The sequence below is a fragment of the Oreochromis aureus genome, linkage group 15, assembly GCF_013358895.1.
Source record: "Oreochromis aureus strain Israel breed Guangdong linkage group 15, ZZ_aureus, whole genome shotgun sequence".
Taxonomy (NCBI): domain Eukaryota; kingdom Metazoa; phylum Chordata; class Actinopteri; order Cichliformes; family Cichlidae; genus Oreochromis; species Oreochromis aureus.
Genome location: NC_052956.1, coordinates 38,233,969 through 38,261,377, shown reverse-complemented (window position 1 = coordinate 38,261,377; position 27,409 = coordinate 38,233,969). Strand labels below are relative to the sequence as shown.

The 27,409-nt window shown below is 41.3% G+C and overlaps 1 protein-coding gene and 1 long non-coding RNA gene across 16 annotated transcripts in view; one reads left to right on the top strand and one right to left on the bottom strand.

Annotated features, from left to right (window-relative positions):
• Nucleotides 1–542: 542 nt before the first annotated feature.
• On the top strand, nucleotides 543–9,606 carry LOC120433285. Of its 3 annotated transcripts, XR_005608464.1 has the most exons (4): nucleotides 543–606; nucleotides 718–876; nucleotides 3,563–3,966; nucleotides 9,587–9,606. It is a non-coding gene; the product is annotated as an uncharacterized LOC120433285 (long non-coding RNA). The 3 variants fall into 3 exon arrangements; XR_005608462.1 differs by lacking the exon at nucleotides 9,587–9,606 and having other exon boundaries at nucleotides 3,563–5,017; XR_005608463.1 differs by lacking the exon at nucleotides 9,587–9,606 and having other exon boundaries at nucleotides 3,532–5,017.
• Nucleotides 9,607–10,513: 907 nt separating this feature from the next.
• Nucleotides 10,514–27,409, bottom strand: part of adgrl2a (adhesion G protein-coupled receptor L2a) — a 94,089-nt gene continuing 77,193 nt past the window's right edge. For 2 of the 13 annotated variants that reach the window (XM_039598721.1, XM_039598722.1), the window contains 8 exons: nucleotides 26,999–27,219; nucleotides 26,302–26,368; nucleotides 22,346–22,437; nucleotides 19,771–19,939; nucleotides 19,437–19,565; nucleotides 18,585–18,681; nucleotides 16,858–16,986; nucleotides 10,514–14,351 (listed from right to left, as the gene is read on the bottom strand). In XM_039598721.1, coding sequence (XP_039454655.1) covers nucleotides 13,504–14,351; nucleotides 16,858–16,986; nucleotides 18,585–18,681; nucleotides 19,437–19,565; nucleotides 19,771–19,939; nucleotides 22,346–22,437; nucleotides 26,302–26,368; nucleotides 26,999–27,219 — 1,752 coding nt within the window. In that variant the 3' untranslated portion in view covers nucleotides 10,514–13,503. Of the gene's footprint in view, nucleotides 14,352–14,947; nucleotides 15,001–16,105; nucleotides 16,158–16,857; nucleotides 16,987–18,584; nucleotides 18,682–19,436; nucleotides 19,566–19,770; nucleotides 19,940–22,345; nucleotides 22,438–26,301; nucleotides 26,369–26,998; nucleotides 27,220–27,409 lie in introns of all 13 variants that reach the window. The other 11 variants (XM_031756197.2, XM_031756200.2, XM_031756203.2 and 8 more) reach the window with 10 other exon arrangements.

Below are 27,409 nucleotides of genomic sequence, written 5' to 3'. Positions count from 1 at the left end.
CTTATATTTAGAAAGTGTGCTGCATTAAACTGCATTATAACTTTCCCCTGTGGCTGGAAGCTAGTTTAAGCAGCAGCTCTGCTCAGTGTAATATTACCAGTCTCAAAGGTACAATATATAACATTTCTGCATAAAAATGTCTAACACTGCCATGACTAAACCCTTAAGTAAAGAAATCCCTAATTTTGTTAAATGCAATGGGGTGTTTAGATTTGGTCAGCTTTCAGCTGCTTGCCCGGTTTACTTACGTCAGCTACCAAGGTCTAGCATACCTGTCTGGCATACTTACAGTTATTTTTATTACGCTTGCATGGACCTCACGGTCAGGGGCGCCGTGAGGGGGAGAAAAGTGATGTCCAGTCTAACTAGTAAACAATAGACTAGTCAACTAGTCTTTTTTTAGTATGAAAATTATTAACCTGTCACAATAATCAGGTTGCTTTATTTTTTGGCAACAAAGTATAAAATCCAGTCACCCTCTGATCCAGCCGCCCCCCCTCCTTATTTCATGATTTGGTTTGGTCCAGGTGCACGCGCTCCTGGTTGACCATGAGCACGGTTACACGGAAGAGTCTCTCCGTTGAAAACTGAGGTCGAAATTGGCAGGTTGAAATTAAACTCATAACAAAGTCCATATGAAAGAAACTGCTTGACTTTCCTAGTATTAGTTAACTTACTTCATTTCTAACAGAAAATAATGTGTTTGTGTTCCTTTAGCCAACGTGTAATTGGTGCAGGCAGACCCTCCGCACATATGTTTGATCACTAATCTGACGACCTGGTGCCACAGCAAACCTCTGGCTCAGCTGTCCCACGCATCTCCCCAAACTCTCACTCATGACAGTGAACCAGCCCCACTGATATCCGAAGAAGTAGGTGAGTTCAGGGTAATGGTTTTTTTTCCCTATACACTATAAGCCAGTGTGTATTGCTCTGGATATATTTTGCACACTGTCTATGATTGTTAGGCATTTATTTATATATATATGTATAATATGTAAAAATGTCAATGGCTTGCATATATCTCAGCAGTCTTGCATTAAAACAAAAAATCAATTTATGTAAGCAAGATACTGATCCATGTGTTCACGTTGTCATATTTTTAGGGTTGGTATGTTTGCAATATTAAAGTGGTGGGGCCCTTAATGATATTTTTTTCTTCACGTGGCCCCAAATCCCTGGCAGCACCTGTGCCCATGACTGACTTTGTCAGAGTGCATTTCCCCCACCTGTAGCTCAGTGGAATAATGTGAAATGCCTCACTTGTTTGCATGTGTGCGTCCTCGTGCACGTGCACTAGACAAACAAAACAGGGAACTCCCTATGAGTGACATCTAAATCACTGAGATTCAGTCGATCCCACTGCATTAAATTGAAGTTTTCAGCCATGAAAGCCTTTAAACTTGTAGCAAAAAAATGTAGCAGAAAAATGGTCTTTCTCTTTTGATCTATGAGCCATTAGCCCTTCTGAATTTAGGACAGAAAACACAAAAACGCATCCCGGTTGAAAAATTCAAACCTTGGTTTAAAACAGGGTATTAGCGATATTAGTCAGCCTTAGCATTGGTCTTCACCAGCCTGAGCATTCGACTCATCCTGGTGACCGGAATACATTTAAAATGCCAAATATTCCCAACTGCACAGCTGCTGGAGGTCTTGGAAAGCATAAAGGGAAATGAGAAATGAAATAGAAACAGTTTCCATCACAGGATAAATAACTTGGAGAAAAGGTTATTTGAGAATTACGCTCAAAAACATCAAACTAGACCTGCGAATGTAAATTTACTTTTAATCCACTATGACCAGTTTAAAATTTCTTGCACTGAGTTGTTTCAGCTTCCCGTCACCTGCTTGCACTGTTACAAGATTAATTTCTTAATCCTTCCTAATACTTTCACTTGCAGGCATTTTTAAGACGGGCAAGTGGCTTGCCCACTGCATGGCTGTTCCAATATTAATTGACTGCTGACAACTTTTTCTCATTGATGTAATGGATTCTCCAGATTGACTGTGAGCAGACTCATGATACCATGTAAACTATATTGTAAAGGCTGGGGAATTAACCGTGACGTATATGACCCCAATTAGTACTTATCACCATTACTTTGAGCACTGCAATCCTGTGAGGAGGATTTAAAACGATCATTGTCAGTCAGTTTGAGGGAAGTTGAAAAATGACACTGTCTCCTGCCCATCAGTTGGTCAACTTTAGCTGTAAGAGATATGGGGGGAAAAAATGCAGCGGAAGAAAATGTGGTGTTAGTGCGAAAGGATAAGTCAGCATTTTCTTTCACTGTGCTGTGGCTTAATAACGTTGAGCTGCTGCGGCTGAGGGTGATGATTAGATGCAAAGGTGAAAATCTAAGATGGTGGAAAAACTAACAAACCAATATATATTCATGAGGTTAATTAGAGGATGTGCTATAATGATGCCTTTTTGTTATTGGGTTCTTTGTCAAATGGAAACTGGCACTGAAAAGTGTCAGATTGCAAATCAATGCCAATTATATCAATATATTATGAGTCAATAATATTTTTTGGTTGGTTTGTGATGTTGCTGAACTGCTGTGAATTAAAGATAACATGAGTCGTGGTGGCAGCTTTTGGGTAAATATGCACTAATTCATATTGTTGGCTGTCAGTTGTGGATCGCTTTCCAGCGGCGACCAAGACAAAGAAGTTTTCATGAAAAAAATCATAATAACAATAGAAAGAGTTCATTTCTGTTAGTAAATCGTTCACATAATGAGTACTTACAAGAAAACAAAGCACATTTTAACCATCACGAAACCCTAATCATCGCTCACGGAGCACAGTGTTGCTGCTAAAACCGTGTATTAATATCATGGATATCAGATTTTGTGAAGTGATTTAATTGTAAGTAAATAAATACAACATTAACATTTAAGTCAGCATTTCGACGTATTTGATTATATTCATCACGCAGTAAATAAAACGGCGATACTTTTTTTCTGTAGCTTTTTCTTTAAGCATCTCTGATTCCTCGCAGATGTTAAATTAAGCCATTAATCAGATATGTTTCTGGTGGAGGTGGGAATTTTAAAATAAATAAAACACACACTGATTGCTCACTGATTTACTATTGTGTTTCACAATTGGTGTTGTTATATCACTTTCAACCATCAAGTGGCTTGTAAACCAGCTCATGCCCAAATCATGAACACGAGCAGCATTTCAGGGCTGTATAATCACCTTGCTTATTATTCAGAGTAGTCTATCCAGTGTTGATTAATGCTTCTGAGCAAATATGTACAGAGGGCCTGGTTAATCTGCAGGACTGTTTTAATCAAGTGGACCTTTGTTTGTGTCCAGCCGTCTAGTTTGTCCACCAGCCGTGGGCTCTCACATGGTCGTTACATATCGATCACAGCAGAGAATTTCTGCAGAGTAGAATTTTTGTTTGGCTTGACTGCTTTCTACTTCCACCCACTCTCCTCTGTAACATCACCCTTTACCTCTTCCCTTACTCATCTGTCTGTATGTTTCCTCCCTCCTCCGTTCGGAGACTAGCCACTAATCCTCGGAGCGTTTTATCATGCAGTGGTGACAGTGGGTACTCCTGTCAGCTGACCTGACCCCAGCGGACCTCTGCCGCTATCGACCAAGTGACCCAGTGTACTGCTGAGGGAAAACAACATTTCCTGCAACTGCAGAGGGGTCCCCGAGCAGCGAGAGAGGAGCCGGCAATGTGACTGACACAGGGTGACAAACACTTTGAACTCAGACAACAGGAAATTAATGCATGGAGCGCCGCTCAAGGCACAGCACATTGCATGCGGCACACTTAAATTGACACGTCTATCCAGATGACACATGTTGATACTGTGGCTGTGGCCTCGGTTTCACTTGTGAGTCTCTGCATCTGGTTCTTCTCCAATACTGCTGGCACACTGGCCACATAAAGACAGGCCCTGCAGATACTGGAGCCGCCCTGTGAATACAAATGTAAGTGGCTTAGTCTTTTTTTATTTTTTTGCATCCAAAAACAAATCTCAATATGGCATCAGCAACTTGAAACTTAATGTGAAAATAGGATTGGCATTTGTGCTACTAAATGACCCCATTTAAAATCACTGAATGCAGGGGTTGCAGTTAGCTTGTGTGGGCAGTGATGGTATCTGTTATTTTAGCCTGGGGGGGGCCTCTGGAATTTAAGTGCTTAATCTTGTCTGCCTACTGAACCAAAAAGAAAAGCTGTTTGTTAGACTACATCTATGCGATGGTGTCTATTTTTTAAACTGCAGGTTTTGTGTGGAAGCCACTTGTGTCCTGTTGTAGGTTGTTTCAGTGGCGACATTGGCCATCAATGAAACAAGAAGGTATAAATAGATACATCTCACCTTCTTCCCCCTATTTCAGTTGAGCCATTGAGAACGCTGGGTATCAAAGTCAAAACATGGTTATTATGTCCACTAGTTTTCATGACTTCACAGCCACACAGTATCAGTATCCGATCTCCAGTGGCCAAGCTAACGTACAAGGGCAGAGACTCATTTTACTGTTGGACACAAAACAAACAGAGACATTTCCCGCAATTCCTGAAAAGGGACACCAAAGGTTCCGCCCAAAGTGCAACTGTGTTAAGAGTATATAGGGTTTTTGCATGGAAGCCTGCATTTTTTTTGTAATTTTACACCAAGTGCTTTTTTTGGTCATACATGCATTAAAATGATGAAACCCATCCACCTGAGAAAGCAAGTTTGGAATAAGTTGTTGTTAGACCTGCTATTGCTGTATATAAATGCAAAGAGGCACTGCCCTATACCAGTAAGCTTTTATGCATTCGATTACCTAAATTTACTGTGTGCCATGCCCTCGCCACTGTTTTAGATAACTGGTGTCAGAGCTATGTCGTATGAACATACCTTTACTCTTTTCCACATGATTTCTTCTTCCTGATCTTAATCTCAATAGTGCACTGCTGACATACATAAATATTGGATTTTTTTAACGTAGTTTCTTTCAAGTTGCACCAACCTGACTGCATTTAAAGCACAAAAAATTCAGCCATCCAGCTGTTCTTCCTTTATCAGCCAAAGAACCGACTTCACCGAGCTACCCAGTCACAGCTGTGAGCCATAACGTCGAAGAGAGTCGTAATGTGGTTCATACTTGATATCACCTTCAAGCTGAAAAGCCCTGATGTACTCAAGACAACACAACCATCGAGCATCTGTCGGAATCCCCCAGGCTCTGCTTTAACTTAGTTGAAGAGTACATGTGCAGTGAGGAAATATTGCATTTCCCCAAAAGCCAGACAGCAAAATGAACATTTGCCATAATGATTGCATTACAGTGTAGGCTTATGCATTTAATTACAACATCAGACCTGAGTCGCTTATTAAAATGATATGAAAGTTAGGACCTTTGCAGCCAGGCTGTACACAAAGGGTGAAACTAATCAATCAGGTGGAGGCACGAGCGTATTCCATTACACTTATTGAAATACATTCATAATAAAAGTCTATTTCCAGGGCTTTTGCTAGAACATGTAATAGGCACCATTCATAGAGCTGAGTGTCAATACTATGATTATCACAAATAAGCGCAAAGTAATTTACCCTTCTGAATTAACGGAGAAATGACTTGGAAGGCGGAAGCGTGCCTGACATTAGACCATCTGATCATTTATGATTGTTGGGGATATGAAACCCCAGCTCAGATATCATTAATTGCTTGTCCTCCCTTTTTCAGTCAACATAATGCTTTTCTCTGTTCCTATCTGCAATGTGATCCATTGAATCTGAGATGTAATTTACATGATTGACAAGACATTTTATTGTCGTTTCAGACATAAGAAGTTTAAAGAGAAGGCTTTAAAGGTCATGTCAGTAATTTCATCAGCTAAGAAATGTACTGTGGATAGATTTCAGGGCTTTCCTCTAAGGATGAAACAATGGCACTGCATAATAATAGCACCATCCAGCCACTTGCAAAAGTAATGTGTCGGGCTTGGTTTAAAGTACAGAAACGACTCGGACACCCTTTATTTATATTCTTGTACAATGATGACGATTGAAAAATTTCACCAGTGCGGCCGTGCCATTCTGAACTGTGGCCCTTTAGTTTAAGGTGTATTTACACACAGCCAGCCAACAAAGTAGCTCGGAGTGCCGTTATTGGCCAAGAGTAAAAGGAAAAAAACAAAAGATGTTGATATGAATCAGAGAAGTGCGATGGATTCCTAGAACTGCATTCTCATTTTAATAAAATGAAATCAGATTAGATCTCACAACACTTCACTCATGCTATATTGAAACTGACCTACAGTTCAGTAGACATTAAATTATAGAGCATACTGTATATTAATTTTCTCTGATGGCTTTATTTGTTCTTGTTTTATTGCTTTAGGTCTGGCTATTCTGCATTTGAACACATGAACTAACTGATTATTCATTAATAAAACAAGTGACCTGAACCCAAATCGTTTCATAAACAACAAAATCTCTTTGCTTTTTCAACACTTGTTGGACATACTCGGAAAAATACAGGCTGCTTTGCTTGTATGGAAAATCCTTTCTCTTTCTGTTCTCTCTCACAGCGAAGAGAAGTGGAGCAAGCTGTGCATTTTGCTCTTATAACCAGATATTTGACTAAGACAAACTACTACACAAATAGGACAATGACAACACAAAGGCAATCCAAGTAATATGACAAAGATCACAGACGAAAAAAAAAAATGTTCTTCAAGATTATGCTCGCGCACAGTTCCTGGGACCCTGTGGGACCACTTGCCCAGGATTAGCATGACAAGGTTCCATTGCAAAGGCCCCTCTGAATCTTAATGAGAAACTACAATCCAACAGAGACATTCATAATATATTTTATATCTTCTCTTCATAGCCTCCTTGCACATTTGCCACCAGCAAGGAAACTCAAAATCAATATTCAGCTGGAATGCACACCAATACCCAAGGTTACCCCCCCCTTCTGTTTATCAATTATAAATATAGTAATGAGCCTCAAAAATGTAATGCATATTTTACAAAAAGATTCCAACAGTTACAATTTGTGTATTAACACGTGTATGTAATGTTTTCATCAGTACTGCATTACATTACCATGCAGTTAGGAATGTAGTTATTATTGCTATTATTATTATTATCTGCTCAGACCTTTGATTATGATGGCATTGAATATTTTTCTCTGTGCAAACACGAGTACTTTATGGCTGCAGTGTTTTTAAGTGTTACCATTTTTTCTGAAGGCTCCTTGGGTCTCTGTTGTTTTATATTTTGCTTTAGATATCCGAGTTGTCTGACTCACTCTGATTTAAGTTGCAGGAAAATGTGCTTTGTTATGTCTCTGTGAATATCCTGATTAGAATGAAAGCAATGCAAAGATTGCAGTAGCTATCCCGCCATATCATATTTCCTTCTTAAATGTCCTTTAGAAACAAGCAGGCTAGGCGAGTGGACATTAACTGGTTACATATTCCTTCTCCTCTTGTCAAATGATGAATAAAGATGTTGCTGCTGTGTGAATACAGCACTATAATGGATTATTTTACATGAGACACGGCATACAGTAGGTGTCTTGTGAGTGGGAGTTATCTGTATTGGCCTGCAGAAGCTTGTACACAGCAGGAGATCCTGTAGTTATTGCTTGAGGCTTCCCTCCGGCAAGTGCCAATGAGTTTATCAGACGAATATTAGATTTACTGATAAGATGGAGTCTCTCTGCTGTGAAGGACCTGAACACAAGATTTAAAGAATGCATCATTCCTGATTACTAAAAACTATGTGATAACTCATGTAATTACGTAAGAAAATTGTGTTATACAATTTATTAAACTCTGTGGGAACTGGACATGTGCAATGTGTTATGCACTGCATATATTAGTCAGAAACAGTCCAGATGAAATGATACAGTACTGGTACTACCACACCCACCAGTACAAATATTATATTTTATTTCCTTTTTCTTCGTAGGAGTGTTAAGTTTCCTTCAGTTTTTCTGCTTGGTTGATCGATCACTTTAATTATTGTGTGTTTTCTCTTATATGTGGTTAACAGTACACTGGTTCCATCATTGCATGTTTATAATGTGACAATTAATTTTATTTGTACTCCTTTCGATTGTTTATGTCTGTGTTAAGGGCGCACTAATCCAACACGGTTGCTTTGTGAGGCTCACAGTTTTTAATGTTCACAGACCTGGAGGCGCGAGTATTGAGACTGAAGGACCTGCACTAAGAGTGAAGCAAGACACAGCAGGTCTCTGACAAATTCAGAAGTCTGGGGATGAATGGTTTATTTTGCTCTCTGTTTGTGAAAGGCTGGAACAGCATCTACAATGACTTTTAATGAGATCGCAAGATAATTTATGAAACTGCTTTAATTTTTTTTTCACAGTTTAAATGCAATCAAGAAACTTCATACAAATAAGTTAATCGCCATGTATCGCACCTCACTGCAGTCTGTTGTTTAGTTGTTTCATCAGGAGACGCCAAGCAAGTCAGAAGGAAGGGATGTTTTAACACTTAAAGCCCTTCAGAAGTACACATTTACACCACTGGAGACTCCAAAGCGCTCACACTGGCACTGTTTTGATATATTTCAATAAGCTAGACATTGATGTCTAAATGCATAATTGTCTGGCCAGTCTATCCATTAATCTCAATGACTAGTTCATGATCCTTACTCACCTCATGTTTGTGCTTAGGATTTGTCTTATTCTGATTACAAGGACTTTGTGGGTTTCACCTTCAAATTCAGTCATAGGAAATAGCTGTTCCTCCTTGAGGTAAATGGGAACTCTGTATACTGGCAGGGAATGGCTTATTTCATCTTTTTTTTTCTGAGCCAGTCGCTCTCATCCTTTTTTCATTTGAAATCCTGCATCTAGTAATTTCATAATTATGGGAGGGGATTATAACGAAGGCAGCTGGAGCTGCAGGTTAATTGGATTTTTCACCTCGACGGGACCGGATCTAAGTCGCCCATGGGCCGCAAATCTGCACATTTGAAGTTGGGGACAGGACAAAGGAGGCTGGGGGAAGAAAAGAGTAAGCAGTTAAAGGGTCCCCTTTGACTTCAAGAGTTTGGGAAGTTACTTTTGCGCTGCCAGTTACTGTTTGTGGTTTCAGAGGTTTTCCTTTGCTTGTACACAATTGCCTTCATCCACGCTGATGGCATCTATAATTGGCAGTGTTTTCCGTTCACAGGAGTTACTGCTGCAGTAGCTATTGCAGCAGCTATTGATAACCTCAGAGAAATACCCCAAGGGTTTGAAAATGAACTTCTTAAACAAACTTTCAACAAATACATGAATGCATACTACTTGCAAGAACAGTCACACTGTGCTCTGTTTTTGAAAGAAATAGCAAATTGATTGGATTGATCACCGGTGGTGCAGTGGTTAACAGTGTCACAGCAACAAGGTCCTGAGTTTGAATCCACCGGCTTCCTTTCATGTGTGGAGTTTGTTCTCCCCATGCCTGCTGGGATTCTTTCGCTTCTCTGGCTTCCTCCTACAGTGCAAAGACATGCAAGTTAGGTGAATTTGTGATTCTAAATTGGTTCGTAGGTATGATTGTGAATGGTTGTCTTTCTCTCTGTGATAGATTAGTGACCTGTACCCCACCTCTTGCCCTGTGACAGCAGTGACGGGCTTTAACCCGACAACTACCCTGAATTTACTGAAGAAAATGGATGGATGGCTCATAAAATGCATTTAAGCACTTGATTAAAGTAAAAGAATTGGCGTGAATTTATTTTTAAAATGATTATAACATCTCAGTCGATCTTAAACAGAGGATTAGTTAAATAAATAGCTTTTTAAATGTCTCTTTTAAATCTGCCTTCTGCAAAAGATTGATTGTTTTACGTCTCCTGGAGAGGGAAAAATGATGCTGGAGACCTTCACTGCACTCTGGAAACGCACATTAAATCTTTTCATCGACAGGAAAATGTCTTTCATGCAATTTCATCATATCCTACAGAAATCCTTAGATCCTGAAAATGATCTCAGACTTGACAATCAGACAGTCACAGCTATGTTTGGTCAGATATTACTCCTGTGCTTCTTTCAGTCAATAACCCATTCGTCTTAAATAGTTTCACTCTGATTCTGCTGACAGTATTCTCTACTTCTGTTTCCAGAGGCTGACTTGTTCCTCCGTGGGAGGAACCAAGCTCTCAGCCCCTCGGCTCCTGGCCTACTTCTGAATCAATGTTTGACAAAGGGCGAGTCTCTCCCTCAGCAAAAGGCAGGGAATTAGAGAAGATCTTGAATGGTGAGAAGGCCACACGCAAAGCTAGAGGCTGTATAGTCCACATTCTCTCTCAGAGACAAACAGTCAGTGCGAGATCATATTTCCCTGTCCTCAATAATGAAAATAAACCTGCTTACACACCAAGTTTATCCACGTCGAAGGTCACCGTGTCGGGATAAACAAACTGCAGTTAGAGAGAGGGGTGAAGAAAGGGTTGGCAAATATTTGTTTGCCTGTATTTTATGAAGACCTGACTGACACCACTGAAACGTGAGCTTCGGCTGTTAAAATGAACTTTATTTTACAATTTGTACATAATCTTGCACTGGAGAGGTTTTTTTTGTTTCAGGTAAACAGATAAATCGGGTGAATGGTGCTTCTGAGTGAGATTTATCCTAACAAAAACAATGAGCAAAGACAAACCTGCAGGTCTGACAATGGAGCATTGCTTTCAGTGTTAACTGTGGTGGAAGTTCTGAGGTTTAACACATTGTTCTGCACTCAAAAAGGCATATTTTCCCTCTGTAAGTGTGGGTTAGCCACTTCTTTTTAATACGCATTGTCAGTTTAGCATTACTTTTTGTGACTTTTACGGCACATATTTTGTCATTCCGCTGTCAAAAAGACTATCAATTCGTTATAATATTTATATTTGTCATTCTTAAGACTAATTTTATGCTTTCAAATTACGTGTACGCTATCAAACGTTAAGGGATGTTAAACACAGATAAAATGGCGCTGCATGTTTTACAATGCAGGAAATCAATATGCTTTTTTTCTCATTATTATGCATGTCATTATGCCTGCCATTTCAACAGTCAACAATCACCACAACACTTGATTCCAAACTGACATTCAAGGGGTCTGTACAAGAGATCACAAAAAAAGGAACATAATTCTTCTATGACAATTTGAAGCCTCAGATAATTGCACAAAATGTCACATAATTGTTGAAAAAGTCAAAACAACACACAGCCCACACAGCCTTATGTGCACTGACATAAAGTGCATTTTTGCTAAGTTCTGAGTCATTTCCTTCAATGCCAAATGGTAAACAGTGCAATTTCCAGCAACCCTGCTGAGAGCTGTCACTCTGCCTCAACTGGTGTTATATTAAAATGCTTCAGAAATTAGCACTACCTGAGGCATAAACCACCCAAGAACTGACTGTGGGCTCCAGCAGAAGCAGACATTAATTAGAGCAAATATGTGTCATAGCTGGACATATTATGTATAATATATTTCTACAGCCGCAGCCAAGTGTTACATTGACCCCTTGTTAGGTCTGTGGACACATTTCCACTCCCACACGGCATTTTAAGCCAACATCTTACTACAAGACTTCCGTACTGCCAGACCCTTTAATGGCGCTCAGTCTAGTGCTCATTTAAAAATATACTAAGTGGACAATGCTTTGAACCAGTGTCGGGGTTTTTTGTGTTTTTCTTAGCCTTTATTAGTGTCACAACCACACAGAGGAACATTTACAATGCAGTTTTCCTACCTGAGTTTCTCATCTTTGAATCACATGGAAAGATTTGGCTTCTCTGTAACACATACGCGCTCTCTAAACTCTGCAGTTAGCAAAGAAATAGCAGGAAAAGAAAGCAAATAAACAAATAAATTCACTAATTTACCTGTCAAGGTGCTCGGGACTTAACTTGTAACCTGAGTCAAAAGTGTATTTTGTCCATAGCAAAATAATAAAAGCTGTTTTCTCAAATAGTACCAAAACCACAAACCATTAAAAAGCAACTGGCATTTGACAAAAAATCTCACATTTATTTTATTTGTTAAACAAGTGTTGAACTTTACATCAGTCTTAAGTGAAGAGCCCCTTGGTAACATGTTTACATAAAAAACATGAGCTACAGTACAGCATGTATACCAGTGCTGGAAAATATTCACACATTTCCCATTTATTTATTCTTTTTTTTGGAAAGATTTTAATAAATAAAATATCCAAACCCAAGCGGAAGAACTACATTTATGATAGGAACTTTATTGTTCAAAGTCGCTCGTTTCATTTGCGCTCGCCCACCACTCTGCCGTCACTTAAAAAGATCTATATCTGCCAGAATTACACAAAAAAACTGTGCAATGCATAAGTCACCTTAACTGGGGTTTTTGCATTCCCATTCTACCAAAGTAAATGGCAAAGTCAAATAAACATATTTAAACATGGGCGATATCGATGGAAGAAAAAAACACTGTTCACAAGTGGAAAAGGCGATAATGCATCTTTGTAATTAGTTGACTCGATCTCTCTTTTTATAAGCCTTAACGTTCAAACGCACTACCATGAATGAAGTGTTGGAACCATAAACACACTGAATAACATATGTGCAACTTCTACACAATAGTCTCTCAAACGTTAGATTTTGCAATTATAAGGTTTCTTCATATTTATGGTTTCCCATTGAATTTTTTTTATTTTACACTAGCAATACAACAAAATATATATTTTAGCCATTTTTCCTTGACAACAGTTCAAGTTACAGTTGAGAAAATATAAGGCCAGGGGCTTGATTGCTAGTGGTTATACAATCCAAACTTGATGGTGATGGAGACCGATCAGGACCTTATATTCCTTTTCTAACAGTTTGATCAGGAACACTTTGCAAACATGTCCATGTCCTGGTCCAGGGGTACTGTTCTGTATACAATATTTTAAAAAACCCAACAAAAAAGAAAAAAAAACAGGCTTCAGCTAGGTTGTTGGGGAGTGTATGTACAGCCTTTTGACTGGGAGGTTGCTGATTGGATGTAGCCAGTACTGATTCTTTCTTGCTCTCTATTTTTTTTTCCTTTTTCCTGTTTTTTCCTTTTTTTTTCCTTTTTTTTTTTTTTTTACATTTTTAAATTTTCGTACCTTAAAATTTTCTCAATTAATCAACAGCAGCAGCACATTTAAATACATAGTTGGCTTGTCTCTTAAAATTGAAATTTGACTCTGCATTTTATGTACAGTCTCATTAAAACTCTGCACTGCCACAGCTGTGCTCCAAGTCTATTGGTCTGCAGGGAAGTTAGGAAGGGTGGCATGAGAAGAAGATGGCAATGGAGATGTAGGTTTGCAGATGGCTAAGTGTAAATGGCGGGGCTTTTAAGCTCTCTTCAAATAAACAAACAAACCCCAAACAAACAAACAAAAAAACCCATTAAAAAAAGGTAAAGAAAAATGCCTCCCTTCCCTTTTATAATGTCCTCCAAGAGTTCAGGGCTGCAGGAAGGCTGGGAAAGGTCTGGGGATGATTTAAATACATTTAAAGGCTTGTCACTAACTGCATCTGTCCTTCTCGTACGTCGCCTTCAGGGATGCTGTCCTCTTTAGTAATGGGAATAATGTAACCATCGCTGCTCCCTCGGCCTATCTGGTAATAGGCTTGGAGCTGCTGGCCACCCCCCAAGTTAGGCATACTCTTGTAGTAAACGTCCTCATTCTCGCTCCTCTTGGAGGGGGACAGGTCCTCCACAACATCAGGGCTGCTCTCGGGGTACGGAGAGTCTTTCAGATTAGGCATACTAGTGTACAGGGAGTCTCTGTTTGGGGACTGCAGACTATCATCGGGATTGGTGGGTGTCAGCTCGCTGACAAACGTATCGACTCCCCCATCGGTCCTCACCTTCTTCTGGGGTGCATACAGAAGCGAGTGAGTCCGCTGGGGGATGAGAGGTGCCTCCAGCTCCTGCTGATGGTGCAGCTCGAGGCCCACCGTGTCACCCACGTGGACCAAAGACGAAGCGTCAGCCACAATAGCGTCATCTTCGCTGCTGCTTCCACCTACCACCGTCACCTTGGGCGGAGCCCGCTCCGTGTGGTGGTGATGGTGGTACTGCGGTGGCTGCTGGTGGTGGGGTGGATGATGTAAACTGTGGTGCTGCTGCTGTTGCTGTTGGTGGCTTTTATTACAGGCACGCAGGTTGTTGTGTACTAGCTCGGAGATTATCATTTTCTCAAAGGCAGCATCGTCCAGACTCAGGCCGCAGTCTACTACCTGCACACTGTCGCCAAAGTCCCCATTACGGAGCGAGTAGCTATTATTAAAGTTACCATTTAGCGGTAGAGTATCCATTGCACTTGTGTCCCTCACCGCATTGTTCAGTGAGTGCCCTGCAAAGAAAGGCAAATAGAGGGGATTTCACATTAGTCAAACACCAATAACAGCAGGGGGAATAAAACAGAGCATTAATGCTGTTTAGGATGCAGTTTCACATGGAGGTCAAATAAAGCCATGCCGTAAATCTGTTAGTTAGGCACAATCCTCAGCATACGCAGGCATGCATCACTTGCATTGAGAAATCATTTTACTTTCTCACATATACATTTTCACTTTCCCTTTTAAAAAGTTGCTTTAAGAACAAACAGGAAGGGGTTTGTGCGCTTAGTTCTGCCACAAATGTGAAAAAGATCCCAAACAACATTAAGAAACAGACAGTAATCACCATCACAACACACCGGGCAAAAAGTGGATGTCCACATGTATGAAGCCACAGACGGGCAAGCTACAACACTTAAAGGTTTTCTAGCAACTAATAGGTTGGATGTGCTGAACTAAAGAAAAGGACAGAGATGGCAAAAGATGACATAAGACAGAAAAGGGAAAGTGGTCATGTATCGACATGGGACAGCCATCTTTGTTCTCACTACAAGGGGAGCCCACAAGCAGCACTCCACCATCACCACACACAGCAGGTGAAAGGACTCACTTTAGACAACTCACATCATGTCTGTCTGCTCAGGCTATCTGGTCTAAGAGCAGCTGATGTACAAAAGAAAGTAAAATGATTTATTGTAACATGAAGAATCACTCAAAAGAACAACAAAATGTAACGGTCTTAACTGCAACTTAGCAAGAGCAAGGGTTCAGCAAATGAAATAATTAAGCATCGGCTAGCTTTTAGTTTTCCGAGCTAACTGCCGGCAGCCGCTTTGTTGTTGATTTTTTTTTTTTTTAAGTTGAGTTTGTGTCGGTACACTTGCTGTCCATTAGTTGGCAGCTTGTGTACCCAAAGCTGGCAAAGGTCAAAGCCTGCCCGCAGCTCGGCACTTGGCATCCGTCACAGTAACAGTTCCCAGTGAGACCCCGGTCACTAGCAGAACAGCTCAAGAAAAAAAACAGCTGCTGCTGAGGTCAGACTCAGTCATGTTAGGAATTTCTCAAAGCATGGAGGTCATGGAAAGCAGCAGAAAAATATATTTGTAATACCACGACTGAGAAAGGAGATAAAGGAACTCTGCTATGGGTACTGCACCACTTTAATTATAACATTAATTCAATGTCCATGGCAATTCATTATGTCAATGTCCAGGAGGGGTGGACCGATTATGATTAAAGGGAAAGATTTTACAGAGATTCTGTGGAAATTTCAAAAAAAGTATGAATAACGAAAACTAAAGCTGAACAGCTGCAGCCATGACATCCATGTGTGTATGCCCGCTAGAAGGCAATTTAGTGTCCAGACAGTGTTTCTGGGGGAAAACAGTGCGGGGAACACGACTGGACACTGAAACTGCTGTATGCCACACAAGGACAAACAACTGGAGACAAAAGAAAAGACATGAAAAAAAAAGGTAGAAAGAAAAGAAAAAAGAAACCTTTGTGACAAAAGCTGTTCTGACGGGGAGAAAAAAAGCAACACATTTTGTTTTGGTTAAATCTCAAATTAAGCAAAAGAGACAATAGCAGAGTAATAAGCATTTAGAAGCTCTGGAAGAATATTTGATATTTTATTGTCTTTCGAATTTGGGTAGATAATTTTGTGAACCGCTTGCTCACTGAGTGTGTGTTAATGGCCTAAAGTGAACCAGTGATTGTGCCGGGGTTTTGTTGGGTTTTTTTAATAAGCATGCTGAAAAAAATTTACATTTGATAGGCAAAGTTAAGTTTTACTCCCATACTTGTCTCTCTGTAGGTCACTAGAAGGAAGCACAAGGGAAAAGCACAAAACATGACAAAGGAGGCCATTTCAGTTTCAAAATAGAATACATATATAGATATATATAAAAATAATCACAGCACAGTCTTTACAGTGTGGTATATGCTCAAAAGTCATGACCAACTGTGTTACAGAAAAGCAAGTCTGTATGTGTATCCAGCTACTAATGCAACGCTGCATGATTTTTCTTGCAGTTTAATGTGTTTTGAAGGGAAAAATTCCCTCTGAAGCAAACAAAAACTAACAAATGACCTGTTCAGTTCAGGAGAATTCATCATAATAATCATGCAGTTTATACTGCGGCTGCACAGTTTGCATTATTTTAAGGCAGAACGTGTAGTATCTCTTTCCCATCTTAATCATCATGTCCCATGCAGAGTATGGGTATTAGAAATACGAGAACACATATGAGACTCTATTGAGGTGAACCACAAAAATCTCTGGCGTGCATGAAAATGTGTGCATTTTCACACAGACACACACACACACACACACACTCTCACACTAAGTAGTGTATCAAGCATTTGGGAGACAGTGATTCAGAAGGAAAGGTGATACTGCCGAACATCCTGCTTTTCTTTTAGCGTGCTGTACACTCAAGTCAGATACAAAAGAGGCAGAGAGAGAGCAGGTAAAGACAGAACAGGCAGAATGCAGGTGAAAGTATCAAGTAAGCACACCTGGTGAATTAAACACTGGAGCTGTGGGAGTGTTACATACGACTGTCTCAGCCAGTAAGGTGTTATAAGGGTTGTTAGTGCCTTGTGGTCGCAGGAGAGGATTTGTTAGTAGATAGTTCCCGGTCATTCCTGGAGCAGCAGAACAGAAGAGGAGCATTGAGAAAAAGAGATCAAGGAAATTAGCAGCAGTTTGTTGAGAGAGGCGTGTGGTGTCACTGCTTTTTACGCAAAATCTGAAACGTTGTGATTGTACAGAGTAAAGTTTGAGTAGCAACCGGGGAAATGAAAAAAATATTCAACTTTGTGCTGTCCTTCTACAGTTATTTAGTTCATTACGTGTGTTGAAAGGCATTTATAACCCATTTATTTACCAACTAACATTTGAAACAGCTGTGCTCATTACTGCAATTTTTCACACTTCTCGCATTTTTTAAGTCAAGCTCGGTTATTAGTATTATTTTTCTCCCAAAAACAGCACCCTGTTATTGTGCAGAGGTTTTGCTGCTGGACCAGGTCCAAACATAAGTGCTCACAAGAGACCAAGACGAACACGTCCAAGTCAAAGTTATTATTAAGTCTTAATTTTTTGCCACTTGCTTCCAAAAGCTCATCTTCTTTCCATTTCTCCCCCTCAGCTTGCAGTGTGTTTTAAGGATCTGAGGTATTTCGGCTGCCATTTATCACCTGTGTTAAATGCCATCTGTCATGTTGAGAAGTCTCCAGGGATGTTTTTAATGACAGGGAAGTGCTTCTAGGAGATAGAGCCATCCTTCAGTGCACTGTCTCTCCAGGGTAACGAGGCAGCTACACCCCAGAGTGATCAATATCCAACCTTTACATTAACATCTCCAGGAAATTATACTGATGGCCCAAAAAAAAGACTTCTATTTTGATGCTGATGTATCAGCAAGCCAAAATGTGTTTTAAAGCCCTAGGTGTAATGTTGTAATTTGTGACAAGTGACAGCAAAATAAAAAAAAGTGACCGCAAAGAGAAGCAGAGACAGGAGTCAAGAGGAGGGGAGAGGAGGGAGTGAAGTTAAGCTACCTTGGTGTAAACCCTCTTTCCCTTCGCATGCTTGGAAAGCCATTTCAGAGAGCAGCAGAAAGCCTAACAACACACTAAGCACTCCAGGTCAGCCAGAGTTGAACATCATCTTCTCATCATCATATTTGTGCTCAAGCTAAATAATAAATGACAGTTTTTTTTCTCCCTCTCCCTCCCTTATAAATCCCACTGTAAAGTAAGAGAGGTCACCTTACATGCCAGGCTACAAACCGCCTTTTTAAAGCAATGTTAAGATTTTCCGAAAATAAAACTTTGCCACTCCACCCCCTTCCCCACCTTTTAAGTTTTGTCTATGTTTCCCCTGAGCTTTGGTATGAACTTTGGACAGCCAGCACTTAAATTAAAAAAAGTTCTTCCAGCCTTGCCCCAATTTAAGACTGACATTACTGGCCAGAATGACAGCTCACAGAGTATTTGAGGATGGATTTTTGTAATCCTTTGCTGGCAGAACAGGGAGACTACACTAAAGACCTAAATCTTTTTTTTTTTTTTTTAACCGTACTGCTCTGTCTTTTCAAGCTGAATCATTTATTACGATTACCAGAGTAGGACCCTAGACGGTGTTGGTGAGATCATTGGAACTTGAAGGAGGTATTTTTGCTGGATGATGAAATGTGTGCATAGGTGTGCATGTGCAGAGAAATGAGGTGTGAACTGACCTTGGTTAAGGGTGGAGGTGCTGTTGATGTCACCTGAGATAAAGGAGGACTCAGATTGCTTTCTTACGGTGTCATTCCACATTCTCCTGATACGACTCTGTCAGGTCAACAAGGGACAGTCATTAGGACTTTAAACAAGCCCGTTCACCTTTCAGATCAACTTTCATTCGATTTCCCCCTACATTCTACGGACTATACCACAAACCCACTAATATGCAGCGAGGCAAGGGCAGTAGTAACCGCTCAATCCCTCTGTATGAGTTTTTCAAAAACTAATTTTATGTAAGTCAACTTCTGAACAACTTCAGCTCCAGTTATGACTCTTTAAAATAGGCTGGAGGTTATACTGAGACGGGGATGCTTCTCTATAAGCACATTACATCTGGAGGTATTGTCTGCTAAGGTCTATTAGCCTTTAATAAGAACCGGATAAGGCGAGGACAAAGTTGTTGTTTTCTTCTTTGTAATTTTGGCTCTCCCTGTAGTAAAAAGTGCCTGCAATGCTTTTTAAACAGTGCAATATTTCCTTCCCATGCACATGGCGTTAGTGAAAAAGGATAAAAGCAAGAGCTAAAGGGGCCAGAACAGAAGAAAGGTACTCATGCAGTACAGCAGATGCTGCTTGTAAAAAAGTGGGATAATGTTGGTGTCTTCTCATCTACCTCTGAGGTTAAGATGCAGAATGTGCTTTTTTTCTGTGCTCACAATAAAAGTACATTTTCCTGATGAATCGTTTAAACAGTGGGGTTATTAACAATGTAAGAGAGCTGTACGATGAGTCCAGGATACGCCGCGCTCTCATCTTATCCTGGCACGTGGCGAGACTCTCACTGTGCAAAATTGGCGGTGTACCTGTGTGCCAGAGGAGTAGCGTGCGCTGGTCCGTGTGGTGGAAGTCTTCGCAGAACCGTGCGAGCTCTCAGTCGGCAGCCCTCCGCAGCAGTACGTGTGGCGGAAGCACTTGCTGTACTCTTTGCGGACCTACGCAGCCAAACAGCCAAGTGTTTAAATACAATGTTGACTTTACATATGACTTGGGCGAGAACCAGAATGAGGCAGTGTTTGTTCTTTATATCAGCATCTGTGAATTCAGCTGAAGGTTTGGCCTTGACTGCTCAAAAGCCATCTGCCTTTCACCTTGAAAGAGAAAAACTGTACGCAGTGCAGAGGCAGAGTGACAACTTACCTTTTTCTGGAGAAGGCAGTGGAAAATGAAGATAAACATTCCTTGGAAGGTGTTGAATATGGTGAAGAGGTACGCCATAACAATGGAGGCCTCGCTGATGAAGAAGAGCCCAAAAGACCAGGTGAGACCGAGCAGGCACAGCAGAGCAAAAGCACCCATGACCCAGGATCTGAGGGACGACAAACAAGACACAGGACGAATCCAGCGTGAGGGAGGTTCTGTGACAGAAGAGTGACTGGAATATGTAATCACCCGGTTCCACTATGAAATATGTAGAAAAGGCTGAAAACCAGGTGGGAGGAAAACAATAAAATGAAAAAGAAAATACACACACACACATATATCATCACAACCCCTTCCCCGCTGTCCCCACCCCTCCATCCTCACACGTGCAGATTCTGCCCTCAGACAAGACAAGAAATAAGGAAAAGCTTGACCCGCTTTTCTCTTCATACCTCTCTATTTATTAAAACACACCAACCTCTATAACAAGACAGCACGACATGTTTAAAAATAACTCAACAAAAGCAACAAACACTATCATATTCATCTACTGAGTGCGCTATCAGAACTGGAGGAGCTACGCAGACGTGGAAAGAGTTCAAGGAAAACTCCCTGCTTCGTGTGTGAAGGTCCTGCGGAGCCTTCGCACACCAACAGTGGTCACGGTTCAATGATCAAACACAACAGTAACGACAACAAAACTGGATTTCAAAAATGATGGACGTGGTGGAAGTGACCAGTCACAAAGACAGTGGATGAGAAGCTTAGAAGCTGCAGTTTGTGAAAGGAAATGATAGAAAGAGGAACAAAAAAAAGGCACGGAGGAATAACGTGGGATAGAGAGAATAAACTAGAAGCTGAGGAGACGACTTCTGGGCAGTATGTTCTTACTTGATAAACCGTTTATTATCTTCATAGCTAGAGAGCATGATAGGCAGGAAGAGAGAAACACAATTAGATTAGAGCGCATAACAGCTTGGGTTAGTCGGCATTTGAGTAAGATATCGTCAACTTTGATTCCAGGGAAATCACGGGAGGCAATGAAATAAAGGATCTAACAAGAACTGAGACTTGTATATTTTGCTGCTGATGATTCAATTACAAAAATCCCATGTAGAACATTCGGTGTGAGCACGCTGTCTGTAGCTGAATTTGCATTTATGCTCCTTTACACGTGGGTGGTGTTGTGTGGGTAAAATTATCTGAGGTGCGTAGTAGAAGCTTACCCAGGCAAATCTGTATTATAGTAGCCGTCACAAACGCGATAATTACTGGTGTGGATTGCAGAACAGAGACAGGAGAGAGGAATGACAGAAGAAAAAGAAAGGAGAGGGTGTGCGTTAACTTTGGCTTCACATGCAACATGCAGCGACCATTGTCTGACTTCAACATCAAACTTTGGCACGAAAAACAGCGACAACAGGAAACAAATGATCACAGAGGAAACGGCTATTAGGCAAACGGTGCATTTCAGTACAAACAAGCTTAAAAGAAATCATTTCTAACATCCGACATCAAAATGCACAACAATCTGAACGCCACCAAGTTCAGTAAATACTTTCTGTAGTGGTTTCCTTAAAAGGGAGTAGTCCATCTCAAATGAAGCTAGAATACTAAGTAAGGCTTTTTTGTGACGGTTCTCTCTGATTGCGGTTTTACCACAGAGCTGTGTTGTTGCACGCATTCATTAAGCAAAGATGAAGAATAACAAACACTGGACGGGGGAAAAAAAAGAAAGCAGCAAGCGCCGCTCCCGCACAGCGTGGTGGAGGTTGAAACACACACTAATATAATGTAAATAATGCAAAATGGCATGAGACTGCAGGACTGTAACCAACAAGGCCCTGGAGTAAACAGCAATAAATATATATTTATATCATTTTTCTTCATACAATAAATGTGCACAAACAACAGCAGCAAACAATTAGCGTTTTGGAAAACACTGAGCTAAACGCTGAGGTGACTCAGCAGCGGCTACAAGAGGAAAGGCTGAGTGTGGCGGTGTTAGGATGGTGGCAGATGTGTTAGGAATTTTTTTTTCTTTTTAGGATTAGAAGCTGGCATCTCTCTCGCTCTCTCTATATATTTATATAAATATGAAAAAGCTTTGACATTTTCCAGTCTCAAACACACATGGTAGCTGCTCGGCTGCGCCCCACCCTGCCAGAGCTAACGCTGAATGGTTACACGGCATCCTTACAGTGATGCGTGTCATGCCAGAGCAGTTCTGTGGCTACAGGTTTGCAGTAAAACACCAAAGCATGAAAAATATGAGTCACAGAATATGTGTAGTCATCATCACAGATTATACACAACATGTTGATGCAAAAAAAAAAAAAAGTAATTTCAGTGCAAATATTAAAGTCCCCTTGAATCATTTTAAAATTTTGCCTAAAAATAAATAAATAAAAAGAATTCACATAGAGGTGGAGAAAGTAAAAAAACAACAACTTAACACTAAAAGAGGCTTGTGTGGTTTTTCCGGGGGAAGTGGCAGAATAGCGCCGGTGTTAGATCGCTCATAAGCGGGAGGAGTGTGCGGGCGTTCTGCATATGATGACGCTTCACTTACTTTATATTCTCCAGTCGGCTAGAGTCTGGTTTCAGGGTGGTGGAGTGCTTCACCATTTTGTACATTGTGATCACCAGGAAGATGAGATTGAGCTGTCAAAACAGAGTAATGGCAGTGTTAATACATGAAGATGTATGACTGAAGATATAGCACACAGAGAAAAAAACTGTTAATTTGCCCATAAGTATTAAAAGAGGAGAGCCTTCAACTCTGCATGTCCACAGACTAATCCAATAAACATCTATCGTTCCAGCTAGTCTCAGACGGGGCTGACTGGCGCCAAATTTAGTGTCATTCTATATCAATAAGAGCATGGAAATGCATTAAAATCCATCACTGTAAGGAAAAAAAGAGAAAAGGGGGGAGCAGCCACACAGCAGCATTCTGGCAATGTCAGAGGGGAATGAAAAGTAGCAGAAGAAATGAGAGCCTCTTGGTGTACAAAACAACTGCATATCATTTTATGCACATAGTGAAATATTATAAGGTATAACCAGCTACAGAAGGCTTGAGGGAACGTGGTGTATTTTGTTCGATTCCTGTTTGTGGCCACATGAAAAGAGAGAGAGAGAAGGAAGGGGGGACGTGCGGAGGCTGTTGCTTGCTTGTTTTAATGTATTAAATCTTTAGAGAACCAGTGGCACATATCAGGTTGAGACAGGGATACTATGTGCTGTGTTTCTGAGCACATTTATTTGCTACCTTTAAAAAAAAATCAATACTGTGATTTAGAGACACAAAGGCTGCATGGTCCAGCAACGAGCCCTTCCAAATAATTTACCTCAAAAACATTTATTCTGGGGCAAACTAGTACCTGACACAGTATGTACATGCACTCACTCAGACAAACCCAAGTGCATTTGTGCTGAAAGCCAGGCATGTATAAATAATGTCAAGGAATATCTTACAAAGGGAAATTGAGATGTGAGTCTCCAATAGAGCAAATAAGAGGATCAAACAAACAGAAACACGCAGACAAATTTCTGTGTACGCCTGCGTCAGCGCCATGTGAGTAACAAAAAAGCTCCAGAACATGTAAGTAAGGACATTTGTAGGGACGAAAACCAAACGGTGCATTCTGGTGTTCGCATGTTGTCTTTAGAGCACCGCAGCACTGGCAAAAGAAAAATGGAGATGGACTGCCAATGCAAGGGACCTTTGTGAGCTGGACTCAGACCACAGCCATTCAGTCTCGCACAGAATTTCTCAGTGTTCTGGTGCACACGCTGCTATCAAAGGACTACCTGTGATCAATACATCACCCCTCCACATGCAATCAACTCACAATAAGCCCGACTGTAAAAAAAGAAAAAGGGATGGCTTGGGAAAGAAAAAAGAGCGAGAGAGAAAGAGGAAAAAAATGCCAACCTTCTTTTATATCACAGACGGCACTGAAACTATGTTTTGTTTCACAGTTATCAGCCATTATTCCTGTCTGCATGAGTCAGACAGTGGGTGTGGGTGTGGGGGGACACGAGGACGAGGACTTTTGAAAAACCCTTTCACACAGCCTGGAGTGGTGACATGGATCCAATGAGACAGAGGAGAGGGACACAGTACTTTAAAGTAACCTAGCAGCATGGCACATGTTCCCACCCCCACCGACATGCTTTCGCAGCCCTTCCCGGGGGATCCCTCTTGCTAGAGCGGAGCTGTCTTGCCTCTATCCTTCACTCTGTCTCTGAATCATCACTGCAAGCCATGCAGAAGCACCTTGCCACACTGGGACTGAGGAGAAAGCTTTTTCTGAAGCGGACTGTGTGTGTACACACTGAACTCCAAATGAACTGCTGGGGATAAAATATTAAAGGTGCAGATGGAGCTGTCCAGATGATAAGAACTGCTCGCGACATGTCATGATCCAAAAGGCCTTGTGTTGAAGTTATCTCAAGCATGCTAATGGCTCCCCCCACCACTCATTACTTCCATGTTCCTCCTTTCATGGAGCTAATACCCCCTGTGCCCGGAAGCAGGGCAACCTCTGCCTAAGAACAAGGATCTAAATGCCTTCTCTCAGCTTTTGTTTTCAGTCAGTATTTAGGAAGCGTTTCATCCGGCAGCAAAAACAACAGAAGAAATGAGGGAAAAAGCACAAGGCTGAGAAAAAACAAACCAAAACATGACCACCCTAGGTCAAAACTGGTGTTACTTGGCACAAACATGGTCTGGGTGACACGTGGGGATCCAGACATAAGCCAAAGCAGCACTGTTTTCTCTCCCTTTCTCCTGTTCATGTGCCTTTTCGCCTTCTAACTCTCTCTTTCATTGACAAGGACAAAGCCAATTTGTTGAGAAACCAGGGTCACGGATGGTGCAGACAAACCTTGCTCCTGCACGCTCCCCCGAGATGCCCCTTTCCACAGTACTTTGTCTTTTTGAGTCAATTGTTGCACAGAATCAGAGGAGCGGTGTGCGAGAACCGGCCCAGTGCAGCAAAACCTCATTCCTGTCACATATTAGCTCTGCTACAATACATTAGCTCCTCACAGGGTCATGATTCTATCTCTCCGGTCATCACCACCGGGATCCCGATCATCATTTCCACTGCAGAAATATTTTTCATGCAAATCATTATGAGAGCAACACTCGATTGGAAAACAATGAGGGCCCAATTTAGGGAAAGGAAACATATTCCAGTGTGGCTGACAGAGCATTTGCTGAGACAGGGAGAAATGTATGTTTGCTTTAATACAATGTTAGCTTTTCCTCAATTATAAGCTCACACATTCAAAGCAGGGAGGCAGAGAGGAGGAAAGAAAAAAGACAAGAAAATCACTGAAAACAAGAAAAAGTCATTTCAGCATTTACTCCGAGACATTTCACCCAGCGCAGACCCTTTTCGGGTCTTCTGTGCACCATTTCTTCCATTCCTAAGCATGCCGACGCCTGTTTGTGAGAAAGCTGTGAAATGCAGTCCAGTGTGCAGATTTGCCTTTTACTTATTCTGCTGCCACACAGACAAAGAGTACGGCTACTGCATCTTTACTTTGAAAACTCCGAGCAGTCTGCCAATAGTGCGCAGGGACTCGATGGAATTTGACACGGCTGACCCTTTTCTCTAGTATATTTTCAGTGTCAGCTTGATGTTCAGCAGAGGTCACTGCATCTGTAGATACAGTACCAACCATTAGCTTGGATAATGAACACAGTACTGAACAAATACCACCCATCCTCCCTGCACAGCAGCAAGACGAGCCTGCAGAGCTTCCTTATCCCTCGGTGTGCACGAGGGCAAAGCAATACATGATGTGGGAAGCTGAGAGGATATATGTGAGGCACACCACCTGCTATTTCTTTTTTTTTTTTTCCTGCGCAGGGAAGTAAGACTCCCGAAGGTCTTATTCTTCTGAGCCTCTCTGATGGAGCGAGAGATAATAATGTCATGACCAGTAAATAATTGCATGCCTCAGTGGGACATATGTCAATATTATATGCTATATGTCCTTCACCCTTGGCGGACCCTGACCAAACAGAAGGGATGCCTTTGCTCTCCGTCTTCCCGACAAAGTCGTCCGCTATTTACAGGCAGACAAATACAAAAAAGAGCTATAAACATTACCCTGGCTTGCAATGTGTGCTGTAAAATGGGCCATTTGAGCCAATTGTTAACATTATTTTTTCCCTTCATCACATAACTTTGAAGGTCAGCAGGTAATATCTGTGATATGAGACTTCCTGAAATTGTCTAAAAGTGAGGTTAAAGTACACCATCAAGGCCTGATCCTTGTCAGGCGGTGAGAGGCAGAGGGGAACGTCGGACGCCTCGAAATCTGTCTGTGGCGCAAAATTAACCTGTCATCACCGGGAAGGCTTGGAGCAGAAATCCTGCTGACTTTTCCCTTCAGTTCAACCATCTTGCTTCCTTTATCTTTCTCCTGCATCTCTTTCATCTCACCCTCTCGGTCCCTTCCTCACTCTGTCAGTCTGAGTATTCAAAGGAAAAGAAAACAGCTTACCATGATGATACAGGTGACAGGTCCTATAAAACTCCATATGAAATGATTATCCACACTTAGCCAGCACCTATGTCAGAGAAACACATAAATCAGCTCCGGGCAGTAAACACCACAAAAACGACATCATGCTCCTGTGGCTAAAAATGGAAAGAAATCATTTTTGGTTATTTGGGCTGATGTATTTTATTATCAGTGTTTAACTTAAAGCTCTTTCGCAAAACGAGCAGGAAGACCGCTGGACACAACAGGAGAAGAAGCAAACCGAGCAGCCCCTCTTAATAGCGTCGTCTTAGCTGTGATATAGCCATTAATCTATGTAAAAGGCTTTTTTTCCCCTGCACTGCGCTCTCCTCTTTAAGACAGCATTTACAAACAAGAGGTCACAGGAGGGTCTTTGAACAGAAAGGCATTAATGTAGCTGCAGCCTCCCCTGAAACCACAGTGTTGAGTCTGTCAGCCACTTTCAAATGACATAAAAAATTGAACAGCTGCCCATCCCTGGCAAAAGGCGCTCAAATGTTTTGGTGTAGTCTCCGGGGATGCACACAAGGTGCTGGCAGAAATGACGAGCGGATTTCTTTTCAAAATCTGCCACACGCAGACACAGCAGGTAAGCCCACACAGTGCAGCATCCAGCATGTCTGCTCTGCATTTCCAAGAATGTTTTCAGAGAGAGAAAAAAAGAAGCTGCACTCACGCTTTCTTGGTCCCGTAGCTCCTGTAGTCAATAGCTGCTGAGACGCCGACAACGATGGCGGGGAAGAGGTAACCAGACACGTAGTAGTACTTTTTCCGCGAGTATTCGCTCTCAAAGACTTCTACAAGCATGAGGTACAGCTGGACTCCCTCAAGACACATCCAGGAGAAGGAAGCTAGGAAGAAGAAGTGCAGGATCCCCGCAATGATGGCACAGCCAATCTGAGAACGACAGAAAAACAACTGATTCAGACAAGAAACGAAGGAGACGCAGTGACATTTATTAAATAATCTTTCGACATCAAGATGACACGTGTCGTTTCCACCAGACTTTTGTTGTTGTTGCTGTTCTTTTAGTGAAAATCGTACATCGTGTACCCCATCTTTTATTGAAGCTCCCTCAAAAGACGGC